The sequence below is a fragment of the Perca flavescens genome, chromosome 22, assembly GCF_004354835.1.
Source record: "Perca flavescens isolate YP-PL-M2 chromosome 22, PFLA_1.0, whole genome shotgun sequence".
Lineage (NCBI taxonomy): Eukaryota > Metazoa > Chordata > Actinopteri > Perciformes > Percidae > Perca > Perca flavescens.
In genome coordinates this window covers 18,238,359-18,265,147 of record NC_041352.1, presented here as the reverse complement: position 1 = coordinate 18,265,147, position 26,789 = coordinate 18,238,359, and the positions used below count along the sequence as shown (strand labels likewise).

At 37.6% G+C, this 26,789-nt stretch overlaps 4 protein-coding genes across 8 annotated transcripts; 2 read left to right on the top strand and 2 right to left on the bottom strand.

Annotated features, from left to right (window-relative positions):
* Positions 1-2,796: 2,796 nt before the first annotated feature.
* On the top strand, positions 2,797-6,305 carry LOC114549293 (kappa-type opioid receptor). Of its 3 annotated transcripts, none has more exons than XM_028569540.1 (3): positions 2,797-3,041; positions 4,911-5,263; positions 5,624-6,305. In XM_028569540.1, the coding sequence occupies exons 1-3, from the start codon at positions 2,797-2,799 to the stop codon at positions 6,151-6,153; spliced, it is 1,128 nt and encodes a 375-aa protein (XP_028425341.1). In that variant the 3' UTR covers positions 6,154-6,305. The 3 variants fall into 3 exon arrangements, with proteins under 3 accessions (XP_028425341.1, XP_028425342.1, XP_028425343.1); XM_028569541.1 differs by having other exon boundaries at positions 2,834-3,031; positions 4,898-5,263; XM_028569542.1 differs by having other exon boundaries at positions 3,007-3,026.
* A 3,335-nt stretch (positions 6,306-9,640) lies between these two features.
* Positions 9,641-13,018, top strand: chmp5b (charged multivesicular body protein 5b). The gene is made up of 8 exons (XM_028569727.1): positions 9,641-9,826; positions 10,546-10,650; positions 11,043-11,089; positions 11,240-11,333; positions 11,435-11,506; positions 11,912-12,020; positions 12,459-12,574; positions 12,672-13,018. The coding sequence occupies exons 1-8, from the start codon at positions 9,758-9,760 to the stop codon at positions 12,720-12,722; spliced, it is 663 nt and encodes a 220-aa protein (XP_028425528.1). The 5' UTR covers positions 9,641-9,757; the 3' UTR covers positions 12,723-13,018.
* Positions 13,019-13,061: 43 nt separating this feature from the next.
* On the bottom strand, positions 13,062-17,027 carry fastkd3 (FAST kinase domains 3). 2 transcript variants are annotated; one of them, XM_028569726.1, is made up of 7 exons: positions 16,743-17,027; positions 14,905-16,411; positions 14,560-14,645; positions 13,881-14,055; positions 13,730-13,799; positions 13,520-13,634; positions 13,062-13,318 (listed from the first exon to the last, which is right to left on the bottom strand). In XM_028569726.1, exons 2-7 carry the CDS (start codon positions 16,358-16,360, stop codon positions 13,220-13,222), a joined length of 2,001 nt encoding a protein of 666 aa, XP_028425527.1. In that variant the 5' UTR covers positions 16,361-16,411; positions 16,743-17,027; the 3' UTR covers positions 13,062-13,219. The 2 variants fall into 2 exon arrangements, with proteins under 2 accessions (XP_028425527.1, XP_028425526.1); XM_028569725.1 differs by having other exon boundaries at positions 14,905-16,389.
* Positions 17,028-20,862: 3,835 nt separating this feature from the next.
* myl12.1 (myosin, light chain 12, genome duplicate 1) lies at positions 20,863-23,860 on the bottom strand. Of its 2 annotated transcripts, none has more exons than XM_028569162.1 (4): positions 23,747-23,860; positions 22,161-22,362; positions 21,767-21,928; positions 20,863-21,410 (listed from the first exon to the last, which is right to left on the bottom strand). In XM_028569162.1, exons 2-4 carry the CDS (start codon positions 22,342-22,344, stop codon positions 21,238-21,240), a joined length of 519 nt encoding a protein of 172 aa, XP_028424963.1. In that variant the 5' UTR covers positions 22,345-22,362; positions 23,747-23,860; the 3' UTR covers positions 20,863-21,237. The 2 variants fall into 2 exon arrangements, with proteins under 2 accessions (XP_028424963.1, XP_028424964.1); XM_028569163.1 differs by lacking the exon at positions 23,747-23,860 and adding an exon at positions 23,662-23,746.
* Between the last annotated feature and the right edge of the window lie 2,929 nt (positions 23,861-26,789).

The window sequence follows — 26,789 nt, the reverse complement described above, 5'->3', positions numbered from 1 at the left end:
TGGGAAAGCTTTTTTCCCTTCCTTTCTTAAGATTTCACCTTTTTCTTCTTCTTTCAGAGCCCCAAGACAGTTCAGTCAGCGACTGTGAACTTGCCCCGACATTACAGAGCTATCTATATTACAGCCAGTGAAAATTGCCATTCCATGGAAAACAAATGAAGTAATGTCTTTGTGGAGCCAGAGGAAAATAATTGACAAATTGAAGTTGTCTAAATAACATTCAGCACATTTAAAGATCAGCTAGCTTTAGGGAAAACTTGCTGCATGTTTATAATGGCTGAGATTTGCCTCAATCCATCAAAAACTCAACATTAACAAACTATATAAAAGATAAATACATTCATAAGCATAACAGTTAAAAAAAAATGTTTTACTGGTAATAAAATAAAAAGAAGAAATTTCACAAAATGAAAATCAATTATTGTAATGTTAATATGTATATCCATTTCCCTAATTCAAATAACTCCAACTAATTGGCCTGATTGCTGCAGCGATAAATGTCTGAGTATAAAGAAATGTAATGGAAGCAGATACTCAGAGCAGAAATGAACTAATTCAGTACTTAGTTTGAGTCAGCAGCGGCAAAACTGTTTAAAGTAATGTCTTTCTGCAATAATAACTTTTGACTTTTCATTGGTTTTCTCCTTATATTCACCATAATTACTGACAGAAACTCAGAGATCCATTTATTCTAGAGGGCCTTGAGGAATCAGCAAATGAGACCTTTTTACATCCTTAGACATTAGCTTCGCTGTAGTAGATATTACTTTGCCGAGCGATGACATGCTGAGGATGACTCACATTATGATCCACTATAAATCACTGTTGCATAATATTCACAAAAAGCATCAATCTAATGGATCCAATGTAAACATTAATAAGTCACTTTTTATTTTTAGTCTGATTGTTTCATGTAACCTCTGCAGCCCGTATCTTTGATACAACTGATGAAAATGATCTAATGTGATGAAGAAATTATGAACAAGACGAAGAAGTTATAAACAAGACAATCTTGGCTTTCAGGATAGAAAAGAAATCCACTTGCAATAAAGTTTTAATTAAACAACTTAACCCTTGTGTTATGTTGACATTTGCCATACTTCTTCATTGTTTGGGTCCCACAGACCCACTGCTGGATGTCTAAAATATACATTTTAAAAAATATTCTGACCTTATTTAAACCCAATAGGCTATGTGGAATATATTGAAGCTCTTCCTTTTGACACAAACAGCTATAGTCATGTGACATAGAGCATGTTATTACACCAAATAGAAAAATATGTAATGGTGTAGGATATATGTTATATGAGCATGAATAAATATATATGTTAAGGGATTCAGAGAATGCCGGACCCAAATGCAGAGACAGCAGGCATTGATGAGCTTGAGGATTTAATTCAATAAAATCCATACAAACAAAATGAGTCCTAAATACAGCAGGCAAAAGTAATCCAAAACATAGTGGGAGTCAAAAAAATGGGAATCACAAGAAACAGGAACACCGAGACAAAAAGGTAGACTACACACACACAATCCAATACAGAACAATGATCTGACACTAGACAAAGACAACACAGAGACTAAATACAAAAGATAACAAGGTGAAACAAGGAACAGGTGACACAAGGACTCAGGAACAGGTGAAACACATCAGGGTGGGGCAGATAATAACAAAGCCGGGAAAACACAAGGCAGGAAGTAAAACAAGACATAATGCACCTCACACATTTGTGCAACACACTTCACTTACTATCATAATACTATGTTCATTTACAGCCTGTGATGCCAGTATTGCAGAATAGAGAGTTGTTTCCTGGCACCTATACTGCAGGGCATCCTTTAAAAAAGACTCAATGCATCAGGTTGGGGGAGATACAAGCAACATTGTGCATTAGGTACAGTATATAAAGCTATTTTTCCATGCACCCTTGAACAAAACGTATATGTTAATCAGCATTTCAATGTGAACAAATTTTTTAAAAGTAAGAAAAATCAAGAGAATTACAGTAGTAGGCGATGTTAACAAAGCAGCAACATTCAGAGATCTGAGGCTGATTGTAATGCTCAGGGATGTCTTGGTTAATGATGTTAACAGTCGTTACTCCCCTGTGACATAGGATTGTAGAAAGCTGTGTGCCTGCCTGCAGGTTATTGTCATTGCTCTGTCATTTCATATTTTGGGTGAAGGTTGGTTGGCTGGTGTGTGTGTGTGTGTGTGTGTGTGTGTGTGTGTGTGTGTGTGTGTGTGTGTGTGTGTGTGTGTGTGTGTGTGTGTGTGTGGTGGATCTAGCCTGACATGCGCACCGCCTCTCCATCAGTGCGTGTGCACGAGTGTCCGCAAAGCCGCTGCTGCTCCTCTCCGCGCGCAGTACCATCCAAAAACTTTGATGAGCTGTAACCTTTACCAAGGAAACAAAACAACCCGAACTGAATACATAAACAATATATATACATATTTTACAGGTTGCGTCCGCTTATTTGGGTCGATCAAGGTGAGTAACCTGCGAGCTTCAAATTTGATGTGTTGTCGTTTTTCCTGAAAGGCTATAGAGCTCTTATGTGTTTATTTCCGACTATATGCTTTGCATGATCTACAAGTTTGCTTCTGAACCGAAGTTAAGTCTGTAAGGCTGTCATGCTTTTGAAGTAACGTGATGATGTAGGCTATTTTTTTTTATTTTAATTTTTTTCACGTGCAGTCACACCGATGTGCACCACATCACTTATTGCCATACAAGCATTTTTTTTATTATTTAATGTCTTATTTTAAAGCTTCTTTTTTTTAAAGGTGTGAAAATGGAAAGCACTCCGGTTGAAATTTTCAAAGAAGACAATAAGTGCTTCTCCGCGCTGTTGGAAGACTGTCCGGTGAATTCTTCAGCCTGGGTGTCCGGATACTCCGAGAGCCGCAATATGACCCACGATGATAGCTGGGAGGCGGAGGGCATGTCTCCCATCATCCCCATCATCACTGCAGTCTACTCCGTGGTGTTTGTGGTTGGCTTGTTGGGCAACTGCCTCGTCATGTATGTGATTATCAGGTAAGGTCATAAAAATCCATACAATAGTGTTCACAATGGCAATGCACTTTATATAGGAATATAATAACAATGTTGATTTAAAGTTGCAGTTTGAACTTAAAGGAACATTTTTAACAAGAAATGTTCTGGAAATTGAGAAAATATGGCTACTAATCTATTTTGCCATGGATGCCTAATTATGTGTTTTTAGAAACAGAAAACAACCGAGGTCTATGCAGAAGAATGTGTTCCTCCAGTCACTGTAAATGTTATTACTTGCGGAGAAGGCACTGGCACCAACCCTTGGGCTTTTACAATGACCTCAATGCCATCTGGTCTATGTCATAGTTGTTCTTACTGCCTGGATGCTCTCTAGAGAGTGGTCCTCTGCTCTAAAGCCCACTTCTACATCTCATCCAATGAGCTAGCATGTTACCTGTTAAATGGCTGGGATAACATCTACATATATACATGCATTTTGCTATAAGTCAGAAGAGACAAAAAGTTGCATTTTGACAAAAAAAAGGGTTGAGATCAATGCTAATGCATGGCAATTGTTTCTGCCTCCTTCAAAGTGGCCAATTTTATGAATCCAATAACCCCCAAGCTCCACAAAATAATAATAATATTCTGTACATTTCTCCTGGTGGACATGATATTAATCATAGTTGAAAGCAGTGGTGCTTTATCAAGCTGATAGCCTGCTTGTAGCTCATTGGCCATTATTTATGGTGTGAGAGCCAATAAATCTCCTTTGATGTAATATAAAATGCAGCAGTGGCATCCAGAATGCTTCAGTTGGTAGACAACAATTACCTCAAATCAGATTGATTGTGTCTCTTGTCGGTAGAAGCCAATTTTATCACTTCAGTTACATAAAAGACTGTATGTTATACTGTTTAGTTGCTCCCTGGTGGAGGATTAAGTCAAAGTCAAAAAGCATTTTATGTTGATTTAGAGTAAACAACACCTGAAATTACCCTCATCTAAACTCCTACAAAGTCAACATAGGCCACATATTAGATGCTGAGCAAAGCCATTATTAGAATTACCTGACAGGGAAGTGCACCCTTTATGGCTTTAAATGGTGTACTGTTAAAGCCGCTCTAATACATTTTTTTACAACCACAACAGTGGATCAAATACTACATGAAGGGGGTCGCTCCTGAACCCAAAGATAATTATCCCCCGACTGCAGTCCCCCTCAGCTCTAAGTAGTGTTTTATCATCTCATTGTTTTGGTATATGTTTTGATTCACTCTCACGGCTCTCATCAGTGTCGTTTCTAGTCACAGCAGGCAGATAAAGCTCAGATGAAACCACTGAACACTACCTGCTCAACACCAAACTACATTGAGATGAAAGGCCCTCTTTAGAGCCAGTGTTTGGTTTGTCCGTTCTGGGCTACTCCAGAAACATGGCGGTGCAACATGGTGGACTCCGTAGAAGAAGACTTGCCCACTCCATATGTAGATATGAAGGGCTCATTCTAAGCTAACATAAACACAATGATTCTTAGTTCCAGGTGATTGTACTCTAATGAAAACATAGTTCTAAATATTATATTCCCTTTCTGCCAATAGATCCCCCTAATTCCCACATGCTGGTCCTTTTAACGCTATCATAATTTAATGAAGGGGAAAAAAAAGTTGACCACACATGGCCTGCAATCAGCAGCATACTATAAATAACAATAAAGTGTGAGTCAGAAAAATGGCATGACGGATTCAAGGAAGCAGCGGGGAATAATGGACAATGTTTAATTTATAATAAGACAAGAAGAGCCAACCAAGCAATAAACGGCTGCTATATCTGGATGGGTGGTTAGCTCTGGTCATCTATCTCCTCCTCACTATCACAGGACAACCTTGTGTTCTGCGTGTTTAACAGGTACACAAAGATGAAGACAGCCACCAACATTTACATTTTCAACTTAGCCCTCGCTGATGCCCTTGTCACCACCACAATGCCTTTCCAGAGCACGGACTACCTGTTGAATACCTGGCCCTTTGGTGAGGTGGTCTGCAAGGTCTTCATCTCCATCGACTACTACAACATGTTCATTAGTATCTTCACCCTCACCATGATGAGTGTGGATCGCTATGTGGCTGTGTGCCACCCGGTGAAAGCCCTGGACTTCCGCACTCCAATCAAAGCCAAGATGATCAACGTGTGCATCTGGATCCTGTCCTCAGCTGCAGGGATACCTGCTTTTATCCTGGGTGGCACTCAGACGAAGAGTGGTGAGGAAGTGCTTTAACCATCCCTGAATAACGTTGAAAAGCTTTTAAGTATTGGTGACTTACTCAAACCATATGCCGATAATATTTTAAGAGCAGAAATATATTCTTTCATCCGTCAGTGCGGAGTTTTCCATTAGCCACACATCATGCACCTTCCTTCCTAAATACATAGATGATGTCAGAAAAAAGCAGAGTTTAGAGCAAAATGTACCCTTTTGAGTGTAGATTAGCTGTTCCATAACCGTTTGCTAAATTGACAGCAGAAGGGCACAAAGTGGGATTTTATTTGTGATAAAGCAAATGTGCACTTCATCACGTAATTCACATCTCCCTCCCTCCCTGTCTCCTTTGCTCCTGCAGACATAACTGAATGTGCCTTACAGTTCCCAGAGCCATACGTTTACTGGGACACACTGATGAAGATATGTGTGTTTGTCTTTGCCTTCGTCGTGCCTGTGCTCATCATCACCGTGTGCTACTCTCTCATGGTCCTGAGGCTGAAGAGCGTCCGAATGTTGTCCGGTACGCGGGAAAAAGACCGCAACCTGCGGCGGATCACGCGGCTGGTGGTGGTCGTGGTCGCTGTGTTTGTAGTCTGCTGGACTCCCATTCACATTTTTATCCTGGTCAAGGCACTTGTGAGCGTACCTGAAACCACCGCCATCATGGCCGCCTACTTCTTCTGCGTGGCTCTGGGCTACACAAACAGTAGCCTGAACCCTGTCCTGTATGCCTTTCTGGATGAGAACTTCAAACGCTGCTTCAAAGACTTCTGCCTCACGGCCGAACTGAATGGGGAGAAGGTGTCAGGAAGCAAGAAGAACCCCAGCAGTGTGCGTGAGGCCGCTGTTGCCCTGGAGAATTCAGATGGGACTAGAAAGCCGACATGACTAGCAGTGGAACTGTCTTCAATTTCCCACATTGGAAAAGAAGACTCACATGACCTGGGCCTAACCCACGTCACATCTGCAATGTAGTTTTGACTCTATTGCAGAATTCATTTGTATTATCACTTGGGGTTTAATCAGTGCCACCATTTATATGATTTAATTTTAACAGATCAAATTAATTATAAGTTGTGTTCCACTTTGATTCATTTGATCACAATGTGATTAAAGTTTGTCTTTATTTGTCTTTGCCATTCTCTGTCCTGCTAGAGAGTATAGTATTAAGAAATAACTGAACTTATTAATAAAGATTATAAGTCAGTATAGGTGATTTATTAATTTTTAATAGGCGGACGTTTACCCATGACTAGCAAACTGCCCCATGATCATCTCTTTTGGAGAGAAAGTCACAATTGCAATGCTGTCTGCTACTTCAGTACCATGGACAGCATCATGAATTGGTCAGTACACAGTACAGTTTCAGAGTCATGGTCGGTGCCATAGATTATAATTTGAACAAACCTAGTCAGATAAAGGATCAGTGAGACAGACTAGACTAACATATTCAGCCACTAAGGGATGGAGAGGGATGGCAGGTTAATATGCCTTCATTTTGGTCATTTTGCTAACAAGAGGGATGGCATCCCCCCTCAAATCTCCTACGGACTATAAGTTTTCCTATAAGTGGGACATCCCCAAACCACGTAGCACATCCCAAACAATATTGCAAAATGTCAACATTTCTCAGGAAAATTGTTGATTATTTAATAGAAAAATTACAAAGAGATGGATGAAAAATGTAACCTGATTGGATCCTTCACAGTATACTTGTTACATCAGTGTTTTTATGCTCATTTATTTGCTTTATGTTTCTCCAATTCTATCTTTTCCTGTAATTTCCTCCAATAATGTTTTTATTGCCAAATGTGCCTTTGACAGTCCAGGATAACACGTTTGTAGAAGCCAAAAATGATTTCAGTAATGATTACTAGGGTCAAACAGCAGCTGTTTTTTTATACCACAATGTCACAGAACTGAGTCATGTTGGACTTTGATGTCACTGGGAGGTAAACAAAAAAAACATAAGTATCCAAACTGCATCAAAGGAAGTTTATCGATGAGAAAACTTAAAAAATCCTGGACTTGAATGTGCATTTAAAATTTGACAGAGGGCTCTCTATCAGCTTTGATTCTGGAGTTGTGTACAGTTTGATAAGTTGTTCAATTAATGGTATATAATTTAATCACATGTGCTTTGTGAAATGCTTGTGCTATTATTGTAGGGAGATGTTCTCATCAGTGCAATCTGAAAACATGAGTATAGCTGTTTAAAGTTGGTTAAATACAGTGTATTTATTCATCTGTACAGTTTGATAGTATGTATACATTATTTTGTATAGACAACAAAATATATTGCACAGACATCATTGAAAAATACTGTATGTGTAGCATGTCAATGATCATTGCTATGATAGTATAATGCAACATAGGCAGCCTGTATGCTTGATGGACTCTGCTGTTATTTCGAATGTACTGCAAATAGATTCTGTATTATATAAACATATGATTACCCATGGTATTAACTCCTGTAACTCATAGCTAATTGTTATGTAATTCAGTAGTTAAATCCATTTTCATGAACATTTTGTTTCCCTCTCAAGTCCCTGAACCAGAGCTTTGTTGTTTTGGGGCTTACTGTTAACAAATCTCTATGTATACTGGCATAAAAATATATAAAGCACATAAGTTCTGTTACTTGACAAAACAATAAGAGACATTATCCTAAGGAACCACACTGTGACCAAGACATTGTTATTTTATTCTTAGTCTCTGTGTTACTGTTTAAATCTGTTGCTGCTGTATATTGTCTTTGACTGCTGCTAACCGAATGGCAGATGTATTGATCAAAACATCCTGTGTGTAAAGCACTTAATATTAAAGCAAGTTTAACAAATCCACTTTGATTCTCTTCTCTTGCAGTGACAAGCTCACATCTTGTTATCAGTTTTCATTTGTAAATTATCTGCAGTGTGTAATTGTGATACTCCCCTTAGACACCATCAGAAACGTCTTTCTGTGTTTGCACTGCATCATTACTTTTTAATATTTTATTCTAAAAGAAAGAACTGTCCCTCACAGTGGCTTATTTAAATTACAATTTGACAGATGAAGAGCAGTTTTTGTTTGTAGAGATGAGTTTAAGTGGGAGGTCGGGAGCCCACTGTAGGTGTAGATTTAATGTTTTATTGTTTGCCCACAGCTCCCTCCAGAGGATGGAAACTGTAATTTCAAAAAAAAAATACATGTGGTCTGATTAAAAAAATAAATCTTCCAATGATTGATAGTTGCATGCACATAACTTGACATAAGCAGATGGTTCACTACAGCCATCTACAGCAGCTTGCAGCAGGTGGCCAGACTGAGGAGAACATGGACGTATTTGCCATTCTTCTCCTCCCCTTGCACAGTGTACATCATTTCTGGCTCTAGGTTTGCTGTGAGGTAATTCATTAAACACATCAAATATAGAAATATGCAACAAATAAGCACAACATCAGCTAAAATAATGAATGTCTTAATTCGATATAGCCTAATTAAGCAGAAATTTCTGTAAGGTCCTTATCATGTCAGTGATTTATCTCCACACTCCACAACAAAACACAAACCAAGACCCTTGGAGGTCTGTCGATCTAGGGCCCAGGGTCAGTTTCCTGCTTTGCCTGATTGGTAATCCAGAAATAAGGATATTAATGATATACAAATATTAAATAATAAAATATTGAACATTAGATTTAAAAATTGATCAAATCTTCTAATCTTTTGGTCTTTTAATCTGTATAATGAGTAAGGTAGACTACCCTAATATTTAAACACACTTTAATCTGAGAGTTCATCCTGATTTTAATTAATTATCTTTTGTTTACTTGAGTGTTAACTTCATTTTTTTGTTATGTTATTGAAATCTGCTTGACCTATTTAGTTCTGGTGAAGAAATAATACCTTTAAGGCTTTGGCAATGGACACAAATCAAACATAAAAGGATATGGGCATTGAAACCCCACCCCTAATTAGTGTGCTATTTTATATTAACTATCTGCGTTGAATGTTTAGATATCTTTAAATGTTATCTACGTGTCGTTATTTCTTTTTTGATTACTGTTTGCAGCCAAAAAAAAACTTTATTTTTTCTATGCGGGCTGAAAAATATTATTTAAATAAAAAAAAAACATCGGTCTATTTGTAATGCAATAGAATAATAGCTGACGGTTAATACCAGTAGGAGGCAGTAATGCAACATACGGGATGCCAAATGCAGTAAGCGTAAAGCCAATGACAGTAGCCTATATGAACAGTTTATGCGTAAAACCAAGAAATTCTAGTAAAACTCGTTCTCCATTGGTAAAAAGAAGTGGAGTGTCAGTAGGCTACTGACATGGAGGAGAAGAAGAAGAACAGGGCGCGGCTAAGTGAGCCAAGTGAGTCACCTGACTCTTCTTGACGTCACTGCTCAGTCTCTTCCGGGTGTTTTCCTTCAGCTGGACGGTGGACGGTGACAGCGAGCTACCTTAGCTTTTTTTTAAGTGTTAAAGCCTTAATTTTTGCCGAAATGAACCGAATTTTTGGCAGGGGGACACCCAAAGCTCCGCCGCCAAACCTTACGGACTGCATAGGAACCGTAAGTACATTCACAAAGTAACTTTTTGAACGCTGTCTTGAACAAAGTAAACAAAGATGGATCCCTTCTCGGTTGGGTTAGCTAACTTTTATGAGCAAAAAACAGGCCACCGTTTGCCATATTTATCATTCATTATAAACAAGCCTTATAGTTAATAGTTGTTGCAATATTGATAGCAGACATGATTAGATCATTGGGCGTTTTTACCTAACACAATGTAACGTTAATGGTAGTATCGGTCGATAAACAAAATATTTAACCAAAACAATAGGTTGATCTGTTAAGTAATGAATCAGCATTATGTAATAGTGAGCAGGAGTTTGAGCTTTTTCACTGGCATACACCAGAAACCAATGTGGCTCTCTCAGTGAAACAGCTGACATTAACCAGTTAACCAGGTTATGCGTCTGGGCGGAGCTCAACCAATCCAGACGATATTATGATGTTGAAAACAAATACAGTCTTAATCTTTTTTTAAAACCAGTTTTTATTAGCTTTTAGAGCTATTGTTAGCTAACTGGGCTAAAGGAAGAAGCACAGGATATTATGAATGGTGCTCAATTAGCCTTAACAAGCTACTGTGTAGTGTATGTGTACTTAAAGCATTATATGCAAATCATTAGTTCAAATTGGCTATGTTTATTCTGAAAGGCCTATTTTTAAGATTATCGTACCGTTATTAATCAGAAGTTGATGTCCTTATCTCTGTTATTTTTAAGGTTGATTCTCGTGCGGAATCTACTGACAAGAAGATTGCCAGACTAGATGCTGAACTTGTGAAATACAAGGACCAGATGAAAAAGATGAGAGATGGGCCCTCAAAGGTGAGATTTATTGTCTAATGCTGCTGTAAATCAAAGAAGGGAATGGGCTCTTCTCTTGAAACCCTTTAGGGTGCTGCCAGCCCGGACCAAATTCCACTCACATATCCGTAAGGGAGCATTCCAAACTTGAATCCTTTTTATTATAACACATACATAAGCTGGGAAAGGCAGAGCTCGACATGTGGGTGTGTGTGGACTGTTGGCTATTCAAATGAAACATTTAAGAACAAATTAATGAGTTCTCATTCTTTACTTTTATGATATAAAATACGGTAGTTTTGCACAAGATCACCAAATACAGATCCTATCATTATTATAACAATATGATATCCTTCAGTATCATCAGTTGGTATCATTTGTTAAGCATTCTCAATCATTTTTTCATTTACCAGAACATGGTCAAGCAAAAAGCTATGAGAGTTCTGAAGCAGAAGCGAATGTAAGTACTTTTATTTCCCAAAGTCATATGTTTATAATATTTAACAAGTCAACTTAACCTTGAAAGCTTAAAATGTTTTTCTTATTAACCAAAGTTATTCTCGTCAACTGCTGTGAAAACCAAACTTTATTTCATCATAATATCTTCCAGGTATGAGGGCCAGAGAGATAACCTCATGCAGCAGTCGTTTAACATGGAACAAACAAACTACACACTCCAGACCCTTAAAGACACTAAAACCACCGTAAGAGAGTAAATTATCTACCAGATATGATTTTCTTCCACCGGAAAGATAATATCAGAACAAAATGGGTCTTCCTGTTAACATTTGCTTTTTCCTTTCAGGTTGATGCCATGAAAATCGGCCTCAAAGACATGAAGAAGGCATACAAGCATGTGAAAATTGATCAGATTGAGGTATTTATTTATTTATTTATTTTTACTACGGATTTACTTCAACAGGATATATAACTAAGATAAATGATGTCAGCTGATAAGATGGTGTCACAGTAAATAATTGTGTATATATTTAAAGATAACACACCCCTATTCCCCTCCTAGTGTAGCATTTACACTACAAAAAAATATTATTGTGGACTAGAAGTGTTGAGGGACAAAGGGTACCACACACTGTTCGAATCGCACAAACGGAACATTTTATTAGCAATGAAGTTACTGTGGTAGATGGTTTGTTAGCTTGGGACAGCGTGTGGGACCTTCATTAACCTTTTGTACGGCATTCAGCACAATACAAGTCTTTTTTACAGAGTCGATGGATGAAATGCAAACATTTTAACTCTTTATTTTAATGTAAAAATTCAGGATCTTCAGGATGAGCTCGGGGACATGATGGAGGATGCCAATGACATCCAGGAGGCGCTGGGAAGAAGCTATGGCACGCCTGAAATTGATGACGACGACTTGGAAGCAGGTCAGTAAAATACTTCCAGGATGCCAGGGTTTTTCTTTGATAACCTATAACATATAATGCTGAGGCCACTGTTGCAGCGGTACAGATAGCACAGTCACACAGTGTACAGCTTATGAAGAGGGGATGTTTGTGGTAATTGTAAGGTCTCTGTAAATTACAGTGGCCTAGACCTACCTCTGTAAAATCTGTAAAGTGCCCTGAGATATGATTTGACGCTATAACTAAAATTAAAAGTAATTTTAGCCACTCTGTGTCATATTGTTTCTCCAGGGCTTCTAGTGCTCATTTGACTTTGGTCATACTTTAACAGTAATGATTAAATGCCCATTACTCATTAAAAAAAATGATTTTGTCATCGAGACCCTTCTTTCACACGAGGCGATAGTGCTAATGATGGCTGCCATTTGCTGTTATCTTGAACTGTTGGTGTGTCCACAGAGCTGGATGCTTTGGGAGACGAGCTCCTGATGGATGACGACAGCTCCTACCTGGACGAGGCTTCAACAGCTCCTTCCATCCCAGAGGGCATGCCCGGCGACAAGTCGGTCAACAGGGTACTTCACAGTTTTAGGATTCTTCTGTTTTCTTATGAGTTTTCTAATTATGTTAAAATCTTTTCCATGAATGGGCATTCTTCTTGTTGTGTTTCAGGACGGTGTCCTGGTGGACGAGTTTGGCCTTCCTCAGATTCCTGCTACATAAAGGAGCAATCAGAACACCCGTGCTAGTTTTACATGTATCTTCGCCTTTTTTTGTATTTATCTAACTGACACTCCCAGCCTTAGGGTGCAGCATTGAAAACCAGAACATCTTCTGTGCAACGAATGATGAACTACAACTTCAGGCATCTTTAATTAAAAGTTCACTATTATTATTATATGAGTGAGCTTCTATATGTATCTGAGGTGATTGTTTGAATTGGGATTCTCTTAACTTTGTACAGTTTCTGCAGCGTTTGTCGCCAAGAACAAAATAAATTTTATTTTTCAAACAATAAATTGAAGTCATTCAAAAGCCAGTATTTATACAAAAGCCACTTTATTGTCAACTTAAATATGTAGAAGTGATCAACTAACTATAAAATAATCAATAACTTAAACAATTTTTTTTTTAAATAAATACTGATTTCTTTAAGCCAGAAAGGGCTCAACCAAAGTAAAGACCCCTGATTTAATAACACAGCATACTAATTTGTATCATCACCAGCTCAGCCTGTAAGTGTGAGGGAAGATTCTTTGGTGCAGATACTCCACAACACTGGTCTTGTTTTGCAGTTTTTCAAATTCATAGTAAGGAATCTAGAAAAAAGAAGCAAAAAAATCCAGATTCAGTCATTTTATAAAAACAAAAGATTGAGCATGTTAACAGAAAACTAAATGGGTAAAACAGTCACAAGGTTCCGTGATACCATTTTGCAATAAAAAATTTTGGGCAGAAGATGCTCAAAGAACACAAATTGCTGACTCACTAAATCATAAATGTGAAGATGAAGGCCTAACCTGAACAACTTCATATCCCAGAAGCCTCAGATGTCGCTGCTTGATAGCCTCTTTTCCAAGTAGCTGCCTCGTGTTTGTAGTGAACCTCTTTTGTCCGTCAATACAAAGAGCTATCCTGCAACACACAACAGTGCAATGTGTTAAAATGCTCCAGCTCTAAAATGTAGTACATTAAAAATCTAGCAACCTTGTGTAATATATTACTATTACCTTTTGTATACTTCATCAATATGACTGGCAGGCAGAACATATCCCTCTTCATCAAGTTTTATCTCCACATCTACAAGAACACAAAAAAAACGTTAAGCCCATTTAGGTAGACTACCGGAATCCTTTAGGAGATTTACTGCTCTTATATTACCGAGTGTGTAGCAGTACGGTGTGAGAACTTTGGATCCAAAGTATGAACGAGCCCCTAGCAAATCCACCAGCCCATTTTTCACAGAGTTGTACAGATGTGCGTCCACTGGCGTCTCAAGAGAGCGTCCAGACATGAGGAAAGACTTGACGCGGTATTTGGGAAGGAGCCTGGGACCCTGAGGAGACGACAGAAGGTGTGAAGGAAAACAAATACATTAACACTGTGCAAGTATTGCATAGCCGTTGTCCTAAATTCTTACTTTACAACAAAATCCACAAGTACTTATTTCTGATTTCTTGTGAACAACTAACCAAAATAACATTTTCAAGAAAGCTACAGTGGAGTCTGATGTCAATATCTGTTTTGGTCTCAGCCTTCAGAATAAAAAAAAACATGGGCATCTGTACCAAACCACATAGTAGAGGCACGTGATTCAAACTTGAGTGCTTCAAGATACAATGCCTTTTATTATTGCAACTGGAAATTCGAACCCAACAGGTTTGCATCTGGTTTGTGTTCTACAATCATTATGGTAAAAAAAAAGAAAGTCACCTGTACAGGTTTTATCACAGATAAATGGAATGCACTGAACCTCACATACTGATGACATGTTAAGTAAGAGGGTGTGTATTCAGGTTTCTGACTTTGCATTATTCTTAGCATAGTTTTACATATTTACCTCATAGAAAGGACACTCCAACTTCAGAGTCATGTAGAGCTGGGTCAGCTGTGCCAGGACTATCCGGTCCATTCCTGTGCCCTGCTCTGGAGCACATTCAGTGTTTTTATTTTAGTCAACTGTATCTATATAGCCCAATTTCACAAATCACAAATTTGCCTCAAGAGAAAAAACTCCCCCAAAATAGTAGATAATAGACCAACATAGTAAAATGACTGTATGGACAATCAGAATGACAAAATTATAGTTGAATTGCAAGATAAACACACAATACATGCAACATCAGACAATTATTTGTTTGTGGAAAGGTTATAAATATTGCAGGTGTCTGACAGGATGTTTTACCTTGCAGTTGCTGGAGGAAGTAACTGCTGAAAACTTTGGATACAAAATTAACAGGGAACCTCTCCACCAGGGTGCATGAGTGGAGCAGGTTAAGCAGCGTTCGGGGCTGGAAGTGTGAAAAGCGTGTACGCAGGATGGTTTCAACTTTCCTGAATACCTCGCCAGCGTTGGGAGGAAGGTAGCCAAGTTTTCCGAGAGCCATGATCTGCCTGGCTACCTGGCTGGTGCTGTAGTCATCTGCTCTGTACACAAAGCTCTCTGCAACAGCATCAAACACAGTCGGGGACAGGATGTTCCTCCGACCAAAGAACTGAGCCACCTTGGTAACTGTTTCTGGGTGGGAGGTGAAGGCCATAGTGGGCACATACCTTTCCATCGCCTCCACAAAGTAATGATCGCTGTGACCAAAGTGCATTAGTGCCCCAAGCACAATTGTGAGCTCCTCATCTGTGAAGTGAGGTACATGCCGTACAGCCTGCTTACACAGATTGATCACAAGAGGCATGGCCTGTGTCTGGTTCAGGGTCACAAGAGCACTGAGCAGCCCACTGACAGCAGGGGGATCCATGCGGGAAGTGACTCTCACGGCGTGGGTGTGCATGGCGTTCAGCAGATTGCGGAATTTTCCATATTCACCCACTCCACCTTGCAGAAATCTATAAGCAGCGATGAGATCTGCTAGGCTCCACTTGGCAGGCTCCTGCTTCTGGATTTGCTCCATCACCTGCTCCAGCATCATACAGCCAGGACCCCCCACAGCCAGCATCGCTTGGCCCAGGGTACACAGCTGCCCTACACTCATCTGCCCTCTGTCTAGCCTCTCCTGGCTCTCAGACACCAGCCGCACCATCAGCGTGCTCCAAGGATCCAAGAAGAGGCGAGTGCAAGCAAGGAGAGCTGATACTAGCCCAGCATCCGTCAGACGCCCAGAGTCCTGCTCCAGCTGGAAGCACAGAGCTCTGATGGTGTCCTTCTCCAGCACTGTGGGGTCCTTCAAAGAGTTACCCTCCTGCTCCAGGTCGGCCACACGGTGAAGTGCTGCTGCAGCCATGGTGTCAGAGATGATCTCCACTGTGCGCAGTAGTGTGAAGACCTGCCGGGAAGAGGAGCAGCTCCCTAGACGCTGCTGGAAAGCCTGCTCCTCTGCAGCTGTGGGCCGGTGCAGCTGGGTCAAACGGAACCGAGGGCCTGAATCTCTGTGGAGTCCTACAGAGCTGCTAGCGACGAAGGTCGGCTCCTTCACGATGGTGGTCAGGCTTCTTATCCCGCAGGCCGACTGGAGCTTTTTGCTGCACTGTCTCTGAATGGCTGAGGTACACAGGCAGGCTACACATAAGGGTAGACCTTGACTGCTGAAACTCAGGAGCCTGGTGGTGCACACGGGTCCAACAGCAGGGTAACGTTGAATCCCGATCTGCCCGAGAAGCGGACATCTCTGGATCAGCTTCAGAGCCATAACCCTGCACCAGGACTTTTCAGGCCCAGCTGAAACAATGAAGAAGAAAAACTTTAAAAAAAAAGAAAAAAAAAAAGAAACTGTTTTAAAGGGTTTACTTGAGGGCAAAGCACATATTCACACTATGTAACAAAATCAGAGAACAGAACTACTAGCTAGAAATTTAAGTACTCAGATTTTTGTACTCAGACTGTTAGCTATGTTAACTAACGTTACCCAACCTTGAGGTTGCTGTTAGATAATGTTAGCTACTTAGCTGCTAGCTTGCTGGCTAGTCTAGAAGAGTCACACCGCTCTGGCTAGCGTGTTTTAAAGGCTGACGGCTAGGCTCAGAGAGACAAATAAACAAGAAATGACAAGATGAAACTGGCGAAATTCATACCTGGACATTCCGACAACTGAAAAGGGTCACAGAACCGGTGACAGCGAAGATGCTTTCCTAACGTGGTTCCAAAGGATCGTGAGGCATTCAGGGAACCTCGTTTTTCGGTAGTTGTATGGCTCAACCCAGTGTTTTCTTCGGAATTAAACTAGACCACCTAAAGCTTTTCTTCCACGGGGACAGAAGAGAGAGAGAGATGTTTAACTTTGGCTGTAAAACGCATACATTTAACGTAGCCTAAACCGCTCCCATGATCTTCGCACCTCAAATTTTACATCCCAATTAATGAACTGAGATATACGGCCACCACGTAACCATAAGTCATAGATATATCTATATCTATATCTATGACCATAAGTCATTTTATTGACCTTTTTAGCTTTTGATGGACGTTATGCGCATCAGGTGTAAATCCTATTTTTACCGACAGCAAATGAAGGCAACCCAGTTTCACTTAGAAACTTTCGTTCGGACCACAGTATATGGTTCGGTAGATTTTTTTATCAAATGCTTCCGACTTTGTTATGACATACTATTATTATTACTTTTTATATTTTAATGGTATACTTTTGTGATATTTTTATAGCATACTATCCTATAACTTTTACATATATTACACATATTACTATACTATGATTTTATATTTTTATGACATACTACATTATTACTTTTTATATTTTTATGACAAACTTTACTATGATTTTTCTTTTATGAAATACAATACGATGACTTTTTATGATATTTGTATGACCTACTATACTATGGCTTCTGTATATTTTTAAGACATGCTTTGGAACTCCCATGACTTTGTTACGACATACTATACTATGACTTTTACTTTTTTTTCCAACAAACTATAGTATGACTTTTTTTTCCGACATACTATATTATGATATTTTGACATACTATACTATGACTTTTTTTGACTTTTTCGACAGCTGGGGAAAAAAGAAAGAACAAAAATTCTGGTTTTGGATTGCTGTTACAGAAACACTCTGTTAAACTACTGTCACTGAAGGAATTCTTACTGAAAATACTCTTCATGCTGTCATCATTCATAATATTCTCTGAAACAGAAAAGAAAGATTTTTTTCACATTTTATCTTCTCATTATCCATTTCTATTCTTTTCATATTCTTTGTTTTGTTTTGTTGGTGGAGTGGAGGTGTTGCACAGTAGGTGGCAACATTGACAATGTTGCAAAAAAAGTAATAAAAGGTCATAGTATGGTATGTCGACAAATGTATAAAAAAGTCATAGTTTGGTATGTCATAAATAGTCATAGTATAGTATGTAGAAAAGGGCTCCTGCTTCTGGATTTGCTCTATCACCTGCTCCAGCATCACACAGCCAGGACCCCCCCACAGCCAGCATCGCCTGGCTGTCATAGTTTGGTATGTCATAAATAGTCATAGTATAGTATGTAGAAAAAGTAATAAAAAGTAATTGTATAGCATGTCAATATGAAGTCAAAAAGTAATAATATAGTATGTCAAAAAAGTAAAAAAAAGTTATAGTATAGTATGTTGAAAAAAAAGTCCTAGTATAGAATGTCACAAAAAATAATAGTCATATTATAGTTTGTCGAAAAAGTCATAAAAAGGTCATGGTATAGTTTATCGAAACAACATCCTACTATAGTGTGTCTAAGAAGTCATAGAATAGTATGTCGAAAAAACTGAAAAAGTCTATGTCTAAATAAGTGGAAAAAAGTCATAGTATGTTGAAAAGAGTGGAAAAAAAGACAGTATAGTATATCTTAAAAAGTTCAAAAAAAGTCATAGTATAGCATGTTGGAAAAAGTCATACAAAAATCAGTATAGTACGTCGAAAAAAGTCATAAAAAAAGTCTGTTTAGTTTTTTCGGAAAAATAAAGTCATAAAAAAGTCATATTATAGTATGTTCAACAGTATGTTGAATAAAGTCATAGTATATCGACCAAAGTGGAAAAAAAGTCATAGTATAGTATGTCGAATAAAGACATAGTATAGTATGTCAAAAAAAGTCGGAAAAAGTCATAGTTTAGTGTGTCGAAAAAAGTGGAATAAAGTCAAAGTATAGTATGTTGAAAAAAAGTGGAATAAAGTCAAAGTATAGTATGTTGAAAAAAGTGGAAAAAAGTAATGATATAGTATGTCGAAAAAAGTTGTAAAAAAGTCCTAGTATATTATGTCGATAAAAGTGATAAAAAACATACAAACATTTGACATACTATACTAAGAGTATGTCAAAAAAAGTCATAAAAAACTGTCGGAAAAAAGTCCTAGTATAGTATGTCGACAAAAGTGGAAAAAAAGTCACGCTATAGTATGTCAATGCTGTAGTACATTTTTTAATAAAAAGTCATAGTATAGTATGTCAAAAAAAAGTCACGGTATATATGCCTAATAAGTCATAAAAACTCATAGTATAGTATGTAATAAAAATATCATAAAACATTATAATATAGTATGCCATTAAAATATCATAAAATTGTATAGCATTGTATGTCATAAAATTATAAAAAGTCATAGTATAGTATGTTATAAAAATTTTAAATGTCATAGTATGGTGTGTCATAAAAATATAAGTCATAGGATAATAAGCCATATAAATATCATAAAAAGTCATAGTATATTATTTCATAAAGATATCATAAAATGTTATACTACAGTATGTCATAAAAATAAAAAACTATAGTATATCAAAAAAAGTCATAGTATAGTACGTTGAAAAAAGTCATAGTTTATTGTGTCGAAAAAAGTTCTAAAAAAATCATATTATGTAAATAAAATTCATATTATAGTATGTCGAAAAAAGTCATGGTAGTGTGTCAAAAAAAGTTGAAAAAAGTCATACTATACCATGTATGTATATGTATGTTTGTAAAAAAAAAAAGTCAGAAAAACGATCGTATAGTATAGTATGTTATAAAACTATAAAATGTCATAGTATGGTAAAGTCATAAAAATAAAAAGTCATAGTATAGTATGTCAGAAAGTTTCATAAAAGGTTGTACTCTAGTATGTCATAAAAATATCATAAAAAGTCATACTACAGTATGTCATAAGAATATCATCAACGGTCATAGGATAGTATGTCATAAAAATGACAGAAAGTCATAGGATAGTATATAATACAAATATAGAAAAATCATAGGATAGTATGTCATATAAATGTCAACAAAAGTCAAAAGTATGTCCTAACAAAGTCATAGTATATTATATAAATATAGTCATAGCATATGTATATATGTAATTAAACATCATAAAAAATCATAATATAGTATGTCATTAAAATATAGTCATAGGATAGTATGCCATAAAAATATAGTGATTGTTTAGTATGTCATAGTCATAGTATATATAGTATGTCATACATTTTCATAAAAAAGTCATTATATTTTATAAAAACATTTTTCTATTTTTTGTCAAATAGTATAGGGTTTATGTCTATATAGGATTAGTGCTTTCATAAATATCAAGTCATAATATAACAATATAACTGCCCTCGTGGGATTAAGTAATTTAATTGAATGTTCTTAAATATCTAATACCAGTATGCTATTAAAAGCCCTTTTCAATTTCCACCAAAAATCTGGGGATAAGTTTCATTTCACTCTAAAGTAATTTAGAGTGAAATGTGACTATGCAGCGTGACTTCATCCACTACAGGGCACAGTTAAAACCTTCCCAGGACATCAAGTGCCCTCAAAAGTTTATAAACTCTTTCCTCATTCAAGTTTAGGCATTAACAGTATAAACTGTGTACTGCTGCTAAATTAATTGCACCCCGACACAATTATAGGATGGGAATTACCTTTATTATGCTCGGCTGTTAAAAAGTGGGTTTTAAGGTCCCCTGAAGGGGATCATGGGATTGGGTTTCTCGGGTTGAATTTAACCATCTGACAAAATGCACCCTAGTTTTCAGTGTAGACTGTATTTCTGTTAACTGTGCATTTGCTTTTTTCCCCAGAAAGAATTCAGCTAGTGGTAGTCGGCAAACGTTGAATGAATTTGGTGAGGAGGGAGTTGACTTGTGAAGACTTGAAAAGTACACAAAAAAAAAAAAAAAAAAAAAAAAAGTGCTTTAGCATTTTAGTTATGCCACAGGAAAAAGAAAGAATAAGGCAACAGGTATTTCAGTTGTCATTTATGAAATTGAAACAGTCAGCAAAATACAACTTGATAGAAGACTTTATTTAGAAAGTTTATATTATAAAATGTAAAAATTCAACTAAACCTGATCACATGAATAGCAAAGACTTATCCCTTAGAGTTTCCAAGGTGCTGCCACTTCACATCTTTACATGAAAGGAAAAAGCATTTTTACAACCAATTACATTTTTCCTTCCCATTAGAGATGTGTACATTTGGCAGTACTGGAAGTTCACAGCAAACAGTGGATAGTTATTGCTTTGGTTTGTTTAAAATTGGGTTTATACTGGAGAGTTGAGACATGCAGCACGGTGATCTAACTGACGGAAGAGGCGAACAGGGTGAAAGTGGCTCTTTAATCGTCCTTGTCCTTGGCACCATGCTTTAGGATGCGTGTGAACTCCACGTAGTTGAAGTTGCTTTTCTTGTCGATCGGGGCCTCCCTGAAGAGCTCGTCCACCTCCTCATCTGTAAAGCGGTCACCCATTGTTGTGAGCAGCTCTCTGAGGTATTCTTCCTGGATGACACCTGAGGGGCAAAATCAGATAAGGTTTAGTTGGAATAAACATTGTCCTGAAGAATTCCCTTTTGCTTGCAATGATAGCATTACCATCTTTGAGAAACCATTTGTTTGAAGCTGGATTGTTTTAGGCAAAGTAACTTTATCTGTCAAATATAGCTGTAATTAAAAGTGCTTTTTATAAAAAAAAAAAAAAAAAAAAAAAAAAAAAAAAAAAAAATATTGGAACAAAAAAACAAACAAGCAAAATAAAATTCACGTCTTATTTTAAGGCTCAGAGAGGAAAATGGCCGGGTATTTATTAGGGCAAACTAGGATTCTTGTGAGTCTATCAAAAGGAAAAATTACAACTGTCAAAATGTACCTGTCCCCTCCTCATCGAAGCAAGCAAATGCATTCCTGATCACATCCTCAGGGTCTGTGCCATTGAGCTTCTCCCCAAACATGGTGAGGAACATGGTGAAGTTAATGGGTCCAGGAGCTTCCATCATCATGGCCTCCAGGTATTCATCAGTTGGATTTTTCCCTATATAAAAAAACAAACAAAAAAACAAACAGGTATATGCACGTAGTCTGAAGGGTTTTGAGTACAGAAGTGACATTAACAACTGATGAAACTAGTTTCAAAACAGCAAACTGGAAAGAGATGTAGGTGCAGACCAGCATGAGTTAAGTGCATAAGTGCTTACAGTTTCTTACAAAGTCTGGTTCAGCTCATCCTGAAGTAAAAAACAGACTCAAGAGACTCTCCTACTCACCCAGTGAGGCCAGCATGTCATGAAGGTCCTCTTTGTCCACAAACCCATCACGGTTCTGGTCAATCATGTTAAATGCCTCCTTGAACTCCTGAATCTGAGACTGGTCAAACATGGCGAAGACATTGGAAGTTGCGCGCTGAGGGCGCTTCTTCGTGGTCTTTCCCTTTGCTCTTTTGCTAGACATTTTGACTTTTTTTTTAACCTATGTAAATAAATAAATACATGTTAGATTATACATCCCACAGCCAGGCATTATGACAGCTAGGCGCTTACTCCTTAAGACAAACAATCAAATCAGTGTAAACAGACAATAGGGACAGAGGAACAAGACAAAAGGCCAGATAACAGACAAAAGATGACACACAGGGAGACCATTTGATCAAAGGTAACATGGATCATGCCGTTATAATAAGATGTCGTCATTTGTGCCTACAACTCTGTTGCAGGGTATTTTAATTCTCTGGCAGCAATTCCCCAGTGTGGTGTCCCTCACTGGGCTATAAATGGAAATGTTCCCCTTCTTTCTAGGTTGAACAGCTCCCTGCCTTTATGAAGGCCAGAGAACTACTGATGTGAGGACAGATGCCCTTATCAGGCAATGTCTTGAATGAAGACTTTAAACTATCTACAGTCCCATCTTTATGTTGACACTGCATTTTTGCCACTGGGTGTTGATGTAAAATGGACTCAACTAGTACTGTGTACAATTTGGCTTTGTATTGAGACACTGTCAATATGGTGAGCTAACTATTATTTAGGAGACTGGTAATAAAAAAAAAAAAATTAAAATGTATCCGGTATAAAATGCGTCAAAATATTGACTGAAGTGTTCCTAATAAAAAGGAAAAAGGCTAACGTTATGGTGGCATTTTCTTAGTTTGTGCGCACAACCCGTACAAATCAATAGTTAAACAAAACCAACTTATCCTCACGTTAAATTGTTTTTAATATGGAAGCCCATTTCCGCCAGTGTGATGAAAAAAAAGAAACTCCTGTAACGTTATAACGTTTAATGACAACCGTTCTTACTTAGCTAGCTAGCATCTGAAAATAATGATAGAATCTCAAAATTAGCAAGTATCTCAACACAAAGAGAAGCTTTCTCAAAATATACTAAGTTATTATTATTTACAGGATCTGATTTTTTGCATCATATATTGGCGGAAAACAAGTCCTAGCGCATTATTATTAAGTACGTACACAGCCTTAATGGTTTGCGGCCTAGCTTGAGTTAAATTATTGTGCAGACAACTGTGAACGTTAACACCGAGCAGCCGCGGAAGTTACCCAGGTTTACAGGTAGAGTTTACCTTTATTAAAATAACAATTAACATAAGTCAAAAATACACATGTAATAACAACCGATTTGGTTTTAGCCATAAAGTGATTAGCCGCGCAGCTAACATTTAACGTTAGCAGTGTTTTCAGTGCAATCAACCATAAAAGCAAAATGGCACGACAGCAATGTTAATCGGATATACATTTAATATTGGTAACTTACCAGCTGTGTGTTGTCCTAATAGCAAAACACGTATAATGTAAGGAACTGTGATATACAGAAAAAGGAGATTAAAACACAGCCTTACCTGACAACAACCCGATACTTATCAGCTAGCCCGATGCTGCTCTTTTTCTCAACCACCGCCCTTCACTTCCTGATAATGATGTTGGGTTCCGTACAAACATTCAGAACAAACCAACTAAAGAAAATAGGGGGAATCATTAAGTATTAAAACAATGGTACGCTCTTGAAAAAGAATGGATATGTTGTTTCGGTGTGAATACTACAATTAGATTATTCTTTATTTAACCTTATTCGAAAACAGATCCTAATGTTTCATTATTAGTCGTAATAAAATACATAATGTACCCTTACATCCCCGGTGGAGTAAATGTAACTTCCACAAACACTCCCTTGCCTGCGTTGACATTCCTGGATATGTCCTTTTAAGGGAAGAAAGAAGACATCCTATGTGCAATTAAGGCAAGGAAAAACTTAAATGATCCCGGTGTGGGGGGGAAATGGGCGTTACTATCAATACGGCAAACATATCAGGAAATTGATATGTAGTATCATATTCAATTGTTTTATTATGCCACATAGTATGCCAGTCACATGCAAATAATAGTTAATTATTCCCTATTGACTTGATACTGTTTTTCAGGGATTAAAGCAGTCTAAAGTATTGCTTTTACTTTATTAGGGTCAAATTAAGCACTCAAATACCTAATTTGCATCTCAACTAGGTGTCATTTATGCTCTTTTTGTAGCATGTGGCAGTTGTCTTAGCTTGTTTATGGTGTTTGTGTTGTATTTCTTGCTGTAAAAATGCTGTTATGCTGCCTTCTCGACCAGGTTTCTCTTGCAATAAGATATTTTAAACTCAATGTGACTTGACCTGGTTAAATAAAGTGAAAGAAAAGGAAAAGAAAAGGCAGCTCTTACCATTAAACCTAAACAATAGAGGGACAAATGTTGATAGGATGGATAATAATAGATAACAACAGTTGGTGCAGTACCTCATTGCTGTTAAGGAAGGCTTAATGCTGCAGGGCTTCACAATCAAGAGGTTAAACTGTTGACTCACGGGTTAAAACAAGCCACATCTGTCTTTTTTGTCCAGTTGTCATATCACTTTCAAAGTGAGTCACTCATTGTAATGCGATAGGCCTATTTTGTAACTAAACAAGACACCAGTCTAGAGCTTTATAGTCCTAAAAAGACACGACCATTGTTAATGATGGTTACAATAGGAGTTGAATGATTGAAAAAAAAAATAATAACTACAGATCTCACTAATGGTTGTCTGGTCTTTCAAAGGAGGAGACAAAATACTAAACAGAGTATACTGTAGTGTCACCATAAACCACTAGAGTGTGCTAGCTTCATAGAAAACCTTACCTTTGCTCAGTGATATTATAGACCGTTTCTTCTTGAGGTCATTAACAGTTTGTCTCATCATGTTACCCAATCCAATGTGAGAGCTCATTTAATTTTTTCATGTCTAGAACTGTTATCTTAAACATTCAAGTAGCTTCAATGTGTGGGAGCCATACTAAGTAGAGCATAAAAATACCCCTAATAACCCCATGAGACGTCCATACAGTTGGAATTTCCTGGACAGCTGAACCTAGTGGTATGGTGCTAATATAAATGTGATTCATTACAAGCCTGATCACTTGGAAAATCAAACTAGTGTGGAATGGGCACAATATTAGAAAACCTTTCAATATAATGCCATATAACACAACTTCATCACTATCTGCTAAATTGTCTCAAAATGACCAAAGAGTTGAATCAACACCTTGTGTCAACAAAACTGAACATTATAGGCTTTACAGCTGCATTAAATTATACAGATGTACTCACTGTAATGAAACATTTTAGTTATAAGGTGTTACAATTGTTACAATTCTGACAACATCAAGCACAAAACAGAATCATGTGACATACGATACTCTATAAATAGCATAGAATGAAATCATTTTTTGGCTTTCTTTGTTTTTACGCTTGATATGAAACTACAGCCAGCAGCTGGTTAGCTAAGCTTAGCGGAAACAGGGGAAAAGAGCTAGCCTGAGTCTGTCCAAAGGTAAAAAAAATAAAAATAAGATAAATGATATGATGTGAGCTCAGCATTAGGCAGTAACCTTTGGACAGAGACATTATTTATGCTAAGCTAAGCTAACGAGCGGTTACCAGCTGCTACCTGTAGATTCATATTTACCTTACAAACGAGAGTGGTATCAATCTTCTCGTTTAACTTTTGGCAATAAAGCAAATAAGGGTATTTCCCAAAATGTCAAACTATTCCTTTAAGTAAAAATATAGTCCAAATGCAGTTGCATTACAGCACTACAGGCTTAACTGCTGCTTAACAGCAACTGATTGTAACAAGCTGTTCATATCGCTGTTGCTTTTCTGATGATTAGTTAACTGTCTTGCCTCTTAGTTAATCAAAGCATAATGTTAGCCAATTATTTATATATAGTGGCTTGTGTCATCTTACGTTACACTTGTAGAATATATATCCCAAATTCATTAGACAGCATGTAGTGTTATGGCTCTGCTTAATGTATTGTATTGTTCTCCTCAGTGTTGATCTCTTTTAATGGGTTTGCACTTCAGATTGCTGCCATAACATTTTGCCATGCTGACTGTTGTGTCATGTGGGACAGTGGTGGCTGAGGGCCAAAAAAGAATAGTGTTCAACACAAAGGCCTTAGAGGTGTTCACTGACATATTTTGGCCATGGAAACTTACCAGGTGTGTGTTGTTGTTTCCAGAACAATGTCCAAATATCTGTGGTATAATAAATCAGCATGCTAAATGGCCTGTAGCAAACTTTATTTAAACAGGAAAGTCTTTTCTTTACAGGATAACTTTTATACATTCATGTCATCATGGCACAAGCAGTCTCTCATAGTCTTTGATATATTTAACATTATCTTTTAGTAGCTGTTTATGAGCAGAGGGACAAGATGGGACATTTGTGTAGTAGGACCGAAAGAGAGAACGACAGTAATTGGCATGTGTTGCATGTGAAGCAAGTAACAATAGCATAGCTAAAGTTAGCAACAGTCACAGCTGAGAGTGCTGCGCAAAAAAGTCAAAACAAAAGCTGCTGG